The sequence below is a fragment of the Zingiber officinale genome, chromosome 9B (genome assembly GCF_018446385.1).
Source record: "Zingiber officinale cultivar Zhangliang chromosome 9B, Zo_v1.1, whole genome shotgun sequence".
NCBI classification, from domain to species: Eukaryota; Viridiplantae; Streptophyta; class Magnoliopsida; order Zingiberales; family Zingiberaceae; genus Zingiber; species Zingiber officinale.
The window spans coordinates 28,471,511-28,483,654 of NC_056003.1; the positions used below are offsets into that span (position 1 = coordinate 28,471,511).

Below are 12,144 nucleotides of genomic sequence, written 5' to 3' on the forward strand. Positions count from 1 at the left end.
GAGCAGGCAGATCAACCGAATAGACAAAGCAGGGCGTGAGGCAGAGTAGCCGAGTAGCTAATTAAGCGGTCGATTGACAGCGCAGCTGAGTCAAGAGCTGGCAGGTCGACCGAGCGAAAAACCGTCCGAGCGGGCAGAGTGGTAGATCAGGGCGAGTGGGTGAGTACTCGACCAAGCAGAGCAGAGTAGCTGCTAGTAGTGTGGTTGAGCAGCACATCAGTCAGAGTGACCGATCGAGAAGAGTAGTCCACCAGGTATAGTGGTCTAGTAAGGAAAGGTAGGACTGCCTAAAGGTAGAGTAGCCCGATTGATAGAGCAACTGATCAAGACGAGCGACCGCCCGGATAGTGCGATCGAGCAGCACATCAACCGAGCGGCAAATCGACTAAGTCATAGATGGGTCTGATCGGGTAGAACAACCTTACAATAGAAAGCAGGGCAGCCCGAGTGACAGAGCGGCCTGAGCGAGTAGAGCAGCCGAGCGGGGGAAGCGACCGAGCGGGCGAAGTGATCGAGGCCTGCGAAGGACGTAATTTCCTTGAAGTAGATTCACCCCACTTCGACTATGGTTCGAGGTTTTCTCGAGTCGTTTGTTTCTTAGGATACAACGGTTAACTGTGATACACACTAAGCACTGGTGGTGACAAGAAACTGAAAAGTACTCAATTGCTATCACATGTATTTTGCTGAGTAAGATAAGCACGACAAAAGAGGAAGGGAATATAGGTGGAGAGCTTCCAGACTCTTTATATAGGAGTTCAGACAAATAGGCAGTGTTAATGATTAATTAATGATCACCACTCGTTGAGTTGTGAAACGTAAATGTTTCACTCGACCATTTAAATTCTGTATTAATTTGTAATTTAATAAGCAACAAAAAGATTTATGTGACAAAATGTTAGGTGTTCCATTTGGACAATTTTTATCTTGTCTCGACCAACTCAACATTCGATGTACGTATGTCGTGCTCACACACGAGTCAACTTGATTCAGTGCAATTCAGGCCCTAGATTTACACTCCTGCACACCCACACGTGAGAGAGAATCTCTCCCCATGCATTTATGCACATCATCATGTGAATTAATATAAAATAACTAATATGTCTTGAAACTTTATGAGATTAAAGTCTCCTTCATAATGGAGTTTCTTTTCTTCCCATTTCTCCATTCACGTATATTTAATAAGTGTCTTTACGGATTTAGCTGAGTTGATAAGTAATAGGTTGATTATCATATGAGATTTGGGATCGAATCTCAGGAACATGTGTAAATTCACCCCACTCACCAAGAGAATCCCATGGCTGTTAGCTTAAGATTAGAGATATCATCGCCTCGTCGACCAGGCGCGAGCAGATGAGATGATGCCAACGGTGCTAATGGCGTCACCGTCCCTCCTCGTCTCTGCTCCCAAATTCTTCTCTTCCCACGATGGAAGCCTTCGACTCTCCTTTGCTCTTCACACGCTGAGGAGAAGAAGACCTAGAGGCTGCGGCGGGGAATCCAGCAGACACTTCCTGCCACCGCCAAGGACAGCGCTTCCTCCGCCTTCATCTCGTACTCCTCATTGTCGCTTTCGTCGGCCTCTCCATTTTCATTATCAGGGTATAATTACAGATGCCCTAAAGGAGAGATTTTGATTGCGCGGAGTGAGGAAAGATTTGGTTTTGAAATCGGGGCAGGTGATCTACCTGGCGGTGCAAGATTTCCTACAGAAGAGAGAAAGGGAGAAGTTAGTGAAGAAGAAAGAGGAAAGGAAGCTAAAAAAACAAAAAAAAAAAAATTGATAAATCCAGTTAACTTCGCCTTATCTCATTGACTGATTATTATTGGATGACTGGCTCGGAAAAATAAAGAGAAAGCTAAGCTGCAAAAGGAAAAATCGTCCGAGCGGGCAGAGTGACAGATCAGGCCGAGTGGGTGAGTATTCGACCAAGCAGAGCAGAGTAGCTACTAGTAGTGCGGTTGAGCAGCACATCAGTCAGAGTGACCAATCGGGTAGAGTAGTCCACCAGGTATAGTGGTCTAGTAAGGAAAGGTAGGGCTACCTAAAGGTAGAGTAGCCCGATTGACAAAGCAACTGATCAAGACGAGCAACCGCCCGAATAGTGCGATTGAGCAGCAAATCAACCGAGCGGCAAATCGACTAAGTCATAGATGGGCCTGATTGGGTAGAACAACCTTACAATAGAAAGCAGGGCAGCCCGAGTGACAGAGTGACCTAAGCGTGTAGAGCAGCCGAGCGAGGGAAGCGACCGAGCGGGCGAAGTGATCGAGGCCTGCGAAGGACGTAATTTCCTTGAAGTAGATTCACCCCACTTCGACTATGGTTCGAGATTTTCTCGGGTCATTTGTTTACTAAGATACAATGGTTAACCGTGATGCACACTAAGCATTGATGGTGACGAGAAATTGAAAAGTACCCAACTGCTATCACAGGTATTCTGCCGAGTAAGATTAACACGACAAAAGAGGAAGGGAAGGTAGGTGGAGAGCTTGCAGGCTCCTTATATAGGAGCTCAGACAAATAGACAGTGTTAATGATTAATTAATGATTACCACTCGTTGAGTTGTGAAACATAAATGTTTCACTCAACCATTTAAATTCTATATTAATCTGTAATTTAATAAGCAACAAAAAGATTTATGTGGTAAAATGTTGGTTGTTCCATTTGGACAATTTTTACCTTGTCTCGACCGACTCAACATTCGACATACGTAGGTCATGCTTGCACACGAGTCAACTTGATTCAATACAATTCGGGCATTAGATTTACACTCCTGCACACTCACACATGAGAGAGAGTCTCTCCTCGTGCATTTGTGCACATCATCATGTGAATCAATATAAAATAACTAATATGTCTTGAAACTTTATGAGACTAAAGTCTCATTCACAATGGAGTTTCTTTCTTCTCCCCATTTCTCCATTCACGTATATTTAATAAGTGCCCTTACGAATATAGCTGAGTTGGTAAGTAGTAGGTTGATCATCATATGAGATCTTGGGATCGAATCTCATGAACTTGTGTAAACTCATTCCACTCACCAAGAGAATCCCATGGTTGTTAGCTTAAGATTAGAGATATCATCGCCTCGTCGACCAGGCGCGAGCAGATGAGATGATGCCGATGGTGCTAATGGCGTCGCCGTCCCTACTCCTCGTCTCTGCTACCAAATTCTTCTCTTCCCACAATGGAAGCCTTCGACTCTCCTTTGCTCTTCACGTGCTGAGGAGAAGAAGCTAGAGGCTACGGCGGGGAATCCAACAGATACTTCCTGCCGCCGCCAAGGACAGCGCTTTCTCCGCCTTCATCTCGTACTCCTCATTGTCGCTTTCGTCGGCCTCTCCATTTTCATTATCAGGGTATAATTATGGGCGCTCTCAAGGAGAGATTTTGATTGCGCGGAGTGAGGAAAGATTTGGTTTTGAAATCGGGGCAGGTGATCTACCTGGCGGTGCAAGATTTCCTGTGGAAGAGAGAAAGGGAGAAGTTTGTGGAGAAGAAAGAGGAAAGGAAGCTAAAAAAACAAAAAATAAATAATTGATAAATCCAGTTAACTTCGCCTTATATCATTGACTGATTATTATTGGATGACCGGCTCGGAAAAATACAGAGAAAACTAAGTTGCAAAAGGGAAATCATTCACCCATAGCCCTAGCCGCACTCAACTAAGGTCATCATGAGAAAATTAAATTACGATAGCCGAGAGGATAAAATGATGGATGAGATGAAGTATACAGAATCCGAAAATTTAAGTCTTGATATCTTCATGGTGTAATCCTGTGTTCTCAAGATATCAAGGTGTAATCCTGTGTTCTCAGTTGCAAATGTAATCATCATTTATAATATCGGATAACTCTGTCGGATTGAAGAGAAAGCTAAGCAAGACCAAGGCGAAGTGAAGTCTATAATGTGAAAATTAGTACGAAGTTTATGATAAAATTTATTATTAACCCTTCAATTTTTTTAGGTGAGATTTTTATTGCTGAGTTGTCCCCTTCGGACGTTTCTAAACATTAGAGGGGTTTTTTCCCATAATTCAGCGTCAGAACGAACGAGAAGAGTCCGCGACCCTCCGCCCCTCGCTTCCCCTCCTCCCTCTCTCCCCGGCAAGCCAAATCGTTACCAGAAATAAAGATCAGATTGTGTCAAATATATAGAAATTTTCGTCCATCGTAATCGAGGTAAGTCTACGTTCCTTTAGAAATTAAAAAAGAACACTTTTTGAAAAATTCAATGGTTCTAGGGTTTCTGCAGCATAGGTTGGGGAATCGATCGATCTGAATTCTATCATGGGAACCCTTCGACTCTTACTCGATCAATCGTTTGTTAAAAACATTCTATGTTCCGGCAGAACCGATTTTGGTTTAAAATCTTTATATGTCTGTTAAAAATCGTATTTTTCCTCGGCAAAGCCATTTTGCTTCTGTGAATTTCAACATGATTCTTTCTTAGCCCTCTTTATCTGACTTTGAAGCTACTTTCTAATTCACGCAGGCTTGTGGTTTATAGCTGGGGCGAGGGAGTCATATTTTAAAATAAGATATCATCATTTTAGGTCATTGACATCCATAATCATGAGTTATGTGCTACGGGGAAGCAGGATTGGCGTCGAAACTGGATTGCCAAGATTTATTCAAGATAGGCGATTAACAGTATTCCTCTTTGACTTACCTGTTTGCAGTTTCAAGCTACCATGTTTGCTAATCAATAATGCTTGTCGGATGCCTTTTTTTGTTGATTCGGTGATAGCGTATGCAGGCGGGCGTTCGACCTGTTAATAACAATTCCATGGCTTTTCTCTTGACGGGTATGCCTTGAGTTTCCGGTGAAATTTGTCTGTACTTAAATTTCCAGTTTCACTTAAACATATCCTTCTGATTTGTTGCTCATGTTTTCATACTCCAGTCCTTGTGCTCTTCATGATACTAAATTCACATCAGATGTCACCCAACTTTCTGGTAGTTTTCTATCTGGTGTTCTGCATGATTGCTGTGATTTGTGTTGGTATTATCTTAAATCTATTTTCTCTGGGTTAGATTTGGCTTCTCTTGGTGGTGTTTCTGATGGTCACAAGCCTTAGGATGTATGCAACGTGCCAGCAGCTTCAGGCTGAAGCCCATGCTCATGCTGCTGCTGCTAGTGGTTTGCTTGGGCACACAGAGCTGCGATTGCATGTTCCACCATCCATTGCCCTTGCTACAAGAGGGAGGTTACAGAGCCTCAGACTCCAACTTGCCCTTCTTGACCGAGAATTTGATGATTTAGGTACAGGTTTATGGATAATGTTATTTTCTTATCATGATTGCTTATTTTCATGTTGTTAAAGCTTCGAGAATTTGCTCTATCCAGACTATTCCTTTCTGTTTGCTCTAATGTCTGCCTTATTCATTCTTGCATGTGTTGTTTTTTATTGAAAAATTTGCTATCTTAAACATCTGTCTCCATTATCTTTCAGATTATGATGCCTTAAGAGCATTGGATTCGGATAATCCTCCAGATGTTCCTTCAATGACTGAGGAAGAGATCAATTCTCTTCCTGCACACAAATACAAGGTCTTGTCTGGTGAAGGATCTAACTCTGGATGGAAGAGGCAAGTTTATTTTATTTTGTTTTTTTATGTGTCTTTACATGTCCCATAGGTATCTGTTAAATCAATCAACTACTTTGATTCTTCCTGACAGCAATGGATCATCGTTCCAACAGGCATCATCTTCTTCCATAACTACAAGTGAGGTAATCCTTTACATGATATTAATCATTTATGTTCAGAATGCTTTATGGTTCTCTCTTCCTTAATTTAAAATGAACTAGATTTATATGGTATTATCATTTTTGCATCAACTTGACACCTCATTTCTAATCCATGCATTAACTTGTCAACTATATCTGAGGGGCTTGTCGTACAATAATTCATGTGAATTAACACAAAAAAGTAGACAAAATAGTTCATTCATAACAATGTGAAAGTTTAGATGCATTGTGAGGTTGACATTATAAAACAAATATGTAGTTTCTGAAATACTTCATGATGGAGCTTTAACTCCATCTGACTCTTCGGCTTTCAGATTTGCCTTTTTGCTTCTCAAGGTTCAGGTTTGAATTGTCATTAAATTGTGACGTGTTCTATTGCTATCTTAAAAATCTTTTCCTTATGTGTTGGAAACTTTTGATTGTATCTCATCTCCTGCTTTCTTGTGGATATTATATTTTGAATTGATTAAAAAAGACACTCATTCAAAGAATTCTGATACAGGATTTATATCTGGTACCAATTATTGGAATATAGGCCCCTGCACTATAAGAGATTAACAAATAAATATTTTTTTTATCCTTTATATTAATGAACCTGCATACTCGATCATTAATTAGCAAGTAGAGAAGGAAGATGAATACTTTGCTGAACAAGTGAAGCTTGAAATTCTTTGGAACAAATCTTTCTGGCAAAGGAATGCATATAAATTTATAACTAAAATCTGCTGTTTCTTTAGTGGATTCTGCAGTTTGTCAAAGAAAAAAAAATCCTTTAGTTGTTGGAGTAGCTATTAACTTATCAATTGAGAGATTTGTCACAACCATAGGGAACTAAATTCTTCGACGGTTCATTTACTCCATGTCTCCAAATCACCATTGTGAATTTATTTGACTACTAAATTTCACTTGGCTTCTCATATCTGCAAGCTTGCTCGATAAGGTTTTTTCTTTTTTTTTTTGGGAGAAATTTATTAAATTTGTAATCCAAGAATTTAGGCCTTGTTTATTTGGGGAATTTTGTTGGTTTTTGCCGAAAGCACTCCACTTTTGGAGGATATAAAAGGAAATCCCTTGATTACTTGCGGTGAATGTGTAGAAGAGAGATCCACACTTTAATCAAGGTTTTACCATATTTCCTTTCTGTCCCTTCTACGAAACCACTCCTTCCTTTCCATTTTGTTCTTTTCATTCGACACAAGTAAACAAATGTTAGTTAATTAGATCGAAAAGCAAAATGGTCATTGATGATAAATGTACAATGGATACAAGACTAATGCTTCTAAAGAACACACCTTTCACTGAATTTTCTCTGAATTTATTACTTGCTTGTAATCCAATATTTGCATAAGATAACAAATAGGGATAGGTCATATACGCCCCTGGTAAAAATATGAACTCTTCTGCTTAGTTGGACTATTCTTGCTCAGATTTTTTCTAATTATATTCCATCCTACTGATTACCAGTCTAACAAAACTTTGCAATTGATAGCAGAAAAGGTTGGAAAGTGGGAAATTAAATGGAAATTTTAATTCTCAAGAAGATGAACTGACATGCAGTGTTTGCTTGGAGCAAGTCAATGTGGGAGAAACAGTACGGAGCTTACCGTGCTTGCATCAGGTTACAGTTTCTGTTTCACCTCAGATTCAATTGCATTTTTATCTAATTGGAAAATGATGCTCGTCCTCAATCTCACAAAGGTTGTGTGCATGTTTTAAAACTTCAGAATTTCTGATGTTTTCTCCTGTGATTCTTTGAGCTTTAACATGCATCAAATGTCAAATCTTGAGATGTGTCTGTTCTCCATTGGAGTTGGTATTGTTGTTGAGGTTATAATCTACAGGACATCTTCAGGTCTGTTCTTCCATATTCCTTGTTTCATCGAACTGCCATGTTGACACCAAACTTCTAAGGATCCAAATGACAATTTGACTCACTGGCAGAGACATCGGTAGGTAGCCTAGCATCCATTTCAGGCTGCACCATAGATGTCACAAGGTGGTGACAGCATATGAGGCAGGTTAAACATAAGAGTTTTGTGCTTCTAACCACATTGCCATATCATCCCTGACAAAACCACCCCCCACTCGCTCAACTTTGTTTATCCAACAGAATCAAGGTTTTTTTAGGTCATCATAGAATCAACTTCTTTTTTGTAAGACACTACTTTGAAATTCCTCTCCTGATCAATTTAGCTGTTGAAATTTCTCATGAACTATAGTCTTTTCCTCTGCATGCTAAATTATTGTATTTCCTCTTGCAGTTTCATGCAAATTGCATTGACCCGTGGTTGCGCCAACAAGGTACATGCCCCGTATGCAAGCACAAAGTGAATTCAGCATGGCATATGACTGGCGAGGATGCAACGGACATGGTCTAGCTTGTTATTCTTCTGCAGTTATATATACCAAGCATAGAGCCTGTCCGGGTGCTGCCGGAGCTGGACTAACAGTGCATGTCCTAAATTGTTAGAAAGCCCGACTAGTTCGAACTCAATTTGCAATATGTCAACCTAGTGGTTCAGTGTATATGATCACTGATGTAAACAAATGAAACCTCTTTATTCGACTGTATTTTGTGGGTATACTGGTGTATCTTAGATTCTCAGATTAGAATTTTTCTTATTTTCTTGAAGTTGGAAGGAATGAGAAAGCACAAATGGAGGAAGAAGTTATTGAATTTATCGGTATGTCTTCCTCCTACATAATCTTTTTAATTTTTTTTTTCCCTCAACGAATTGATGTATTTAGATGTTCTGCAAAATTGTTTTGTAAATGCTAAAGGATTAATGGCCTCTCTATATGTATAAAGAGGCGTACTCGAAGCTATTGTAAGAAAACTTACTTTGGCTTTCAAATAGAACTTGTATTATTCGATGTTGCAATATCATTGCTACATGATGTCTTAGTAGTCGTATTGAATTTAAATTTAAAGGGGGAAAAAAATCTCAAGAGTATTTATCATTTATAAAATGGGGCATTTCATTTCCAATGAAAGTCACATGGATCATTTAACATGAATTATCTAAAATATCCTTGTATTTTTTAATCACTCGTTGTGTAGTAATTATTATAATGTATGAAAATTAGATGTTAGCTTCTAAATATGTAGAAGTTAATTGTTCACTTGTCTTTATATCATTTTTAATCTGATTAAAATAATATTTGAATGAGTAAAATAATTGATGGAAATTTGATGACATTTATTGTATTTTAAATGAATGTCTTATCATAGACAATCCTATAAAAACTAATATGTAATCTCTACGCGTTATAAAAGTTAGCATGTAATTTTTATTGTTGGATCGCGTGGCCGATTAAAAAGGGGGGAGGGGTTTAATAGTCCTAAAACAAAGACAAACATAAAATGTCCTTCTCAAACTTATAACTTAAACACTTGCATAAAATTGAAAGTAATAAATTAAAAGAAGAGATTAACAGACTTGATTTAGTTAGAACCGGGGAGGTTATTAATCCAAGAAATGAATCATATACTAAAAAGATTTCCTTTAGGTGGAGAAGCCTCTTACAGTAGTGAAAGTGAACAAAAAATCTAAACTAGAAATAGAAGCTGACAAATGTTGTATTGCTAATTGTTGTTCTATTGTGAAGCTTCTGGACCAAGGCTATATTTATAGCCTTGGTCGGGGCGCCTCGCCTGAAAGGGTTTCAGGCGCCTGGGAGGGGATAAAACTTTATCCCCGACCCGGCAGTCAACGTTCACATCGATATTGATAAACTTGAGGTTCCGAGCGCCCGAAGTCCGAGCGCCTGGACCCTTAAAGTCAACCTTGTTGACTTTTTCGGTCTGGGCCCTCTACTCCGGTTCAGCTCGCCTCGGTCCAAGTATTCTGCTCCGGCTCCACTCGCTTGGGTGATCTCGGCCATCCGGAATAGGGCTCACTCGAACCCAACTTCCTGCCTTCTCGAGCAACCTTCCGCTCCGACTTCTCGTCCCTCGGAAACGCCACGCGCCTCCTTCTCGTCCGCCTGCATACTCTTCCGCAACACCTCGTCCCTCGGACGCACCGAGCCCCTCGGTTCTCTCCCGTGCCGTCCTTCTTGCTAGGCACGTCTTTTGCTCGACTCTTTGTGCTCCTAAGCTCCTGCACACTTAGACATAAGGTTAAAATACCACAGGACCTAACTTAACTTGTTGATCGCATCAAAACAACCTTGGGGTTCCAACAATCTCCCCCTTTTTAATGTGAGCAATCTAAGTTAAGATAGGATAAATAGACATAAAAGTAAAACAAATAATATTACAATAAAGTGCAAAAATAAAAAATTGTAAGCTACCTCCCTCTAGACTTTAACATTTTCCTTCTCCCTTTTGATCACATAAAAAATGGGGTACCAAGAGAAAATCTAAGGGTAATAATTTTGAACACTTGAAAATCTTGAAACTTTATTTCAATACTTTTTAGAAAAAAATTCTAAGTAAAAAAAAATTCAAATAAAAAAAAATCTAGGTTAAAAAAATTCTAAGTTTAGATAATTTTACAAAAAATATTCTAGAAAAAAATTTCTAAAATTTTGCAAGTATAAATATTTTTGAGAATTTACAAACGAATTGAGTAACGTTTTTAAAGTATTATTTAATTTCAATTTAATGTTTTTCAGTTAGTCAATTAAATTTTTTATTTCAATACTTGGCTTCCAAGCAGTAGTGAGGTACTAGGTCTTTTTGGTTATTAGAGCAATAATCACTTTCTAGACAAACTCTCATAAAGAAATTAAATGTTTAATTTTCTCGCTGAAAGCACTAAGTCTAACTAAAGTTTTTAGATTAAACAAGATTTTAGAACTTAAAATCCAGGCAACTGGATTAATTAAAAATTTCTTAGGGACGTATTTCTTTAAAATATTCCTAATTTGTCCCTTGTGATATCTATAATACTAATTTAAATTAGTGAATTTTCTAAAGCTTGTATTTGATAAACATGTATGATTTTTCAAATTATCTACTTGTTTTTTCAAATTTTCATTTTCTAATTTTACTTTGTCTAACTCTTCTAATAGGTAAGATTTAACTAGAATTAATTTTAAATTTTTAATCTCTTTTTCAAATTTACAGCAATCTTTAGTTAACAATTTAACGAACTTAAATAATTTATCGGAATGAATAGATCGTACCTGACTTACCTTGTCGATCTCGTTATCTGTATCTCCCCCTGAATTGCTGCTTTCTTCCGACGTAGCTCCCCCTTCATCAATGCTCTCGATGCTCATTTCGGACGAGCCTGAATCATAGCCCTCGTCTCGATGACTTGCCATTAATGCAAGTCTGAAAAAATCTCGACTTTCGATTCGGACGACGTATCGTCCCACGTCACTTTTAGTGTCTTGAATTTGTTTAGTTGGACAGACTTCTTTCCTTTGTCCTTGTTTATTAGCCTGGGGCAGTTGTCCTTAACGTACCCTTCTTCGTTGCAGTGGTAACATCAAATTGTCCTTTTCTTTCTACCCTGCGGATGGTTAGATTTACATAATTTCTTAAAGCACCTTACCATCATTACCAATTCCTCATCGTCGAGAGAAGACTCTAACTCAAGTTCGTCTTTTGATGCTTTGAGGGCGACGTTGTGCTTCGTCTCCTTCGTATCTGCACATCTCGATTCATGCACTTCAAATGTGGAAAATAATTCTTCTAAGGAAATAGTTTCTAAGTCCTTAGATATATAAAAAGCATCTACTAGAAGGGGGGAGTAAATAACCCTAAAATAAACACAAACACAAAATACCTTTCTCGAACTTATAACTTAAACACTTGCATAAAATTGGAAGTAATAAACTAAAAGAAGAGACTCATATACTTGACTTGGTTACAACCGGGGAGGTTGTTAATCTAAGTAATGAATCACATACTAAAAAGATCCCCTTCAGGTGGAGAAGTCTCTTACAACAGTGAAAGCGCAAAAAAAAAAAAAGAATATAAACTAGAAATAGAAGCTCACAAGTGTTGTATTACTAATTGTTGTTCTGTTGTGAAGCTTCTGGACCAAGGTTATATTTATAGCCTTGGTCGGGGCGTCTGGAAGGGTTCCAGGCGCCTGGGAGGGGATACAACTTTATCCCCGACTCGACGGTCAACATCCACGTTGATATTGATAAACTTGAGATTTTGAGCACCCGGACTCCGGGCGCCCGGAATAGGTCGGGGTGCCCGGACGTTGACTTTTTCGATCCGGGCCCTCTGCTCCGGTTTAGCTCATCTCGGTCCGGGTCTTTTGCTCCGGCTCCATTCGTTTGGGTGATCTCGACCATCCGGAATAGGGCTCACCCGAACCTAACTTCTTGCCTTCTAAAGCAACCTTCCACTCCGACTTCTCGTCCCTCGGAAACGTCGCGCGCCTCCTTCTCGCCTGCCCGCATACTCTTCCGTAGCAG

General features: G+C 39.2%; 1 protein-coding gene across 10 annotated transcripts; it reads left to right on the forward strand.

Annotated features, from left to right (window-relative positions):
• Positions 1-4,016: 4,016 nt before the first annotated feature.
• Positions 4,017-8,389, forward strand: LOC122024048 (E3 ubiquitin-protein ligase SDIR1-like). Of its 10 annotated transcripts, none has more exons than XM_042582556.1 (10): positions 4,017-4,186; positions 4,260-4,367; positions 4,500-4,657; positions 4,764-4,812; positions 4,911-4,963; positions 5,042-5,270; positions 5,461-5,596; positions 5,688-5,739; positions 7,247-7,375; positions 8,019-8,389. In XM_042582556.1, exons 2-10 carry the CDS (start codon positions 4,295-4,297, stop codon positions 8,133-8,135), a joined length of 996 nt encoding a protein of 331 aa, XP_042438490.1. In that variant the 5' UTR covers positions 4,017-4,186; positions 4,260-4,294; the 3' UTR covers positions 8,136-8,389. The 10 variants fall into 10 exon arrangements, with proteins under 10 accessions (XP_042438490.1, XP_042438486.1, XP_042438487.1 ...); XM_042582552.1 differs by having other exon boundaries at positions 4,018-4,186; positions 4,755-4,812; XM_042582553.1 differs by having other exon boundaries at positions 4,018-4,186; positions 4,265-4,367; positions 4,755-4,812.
• The last annotated feature ends 3,755 nt before the right edge of the window (positions 8,390-12,144 follow it).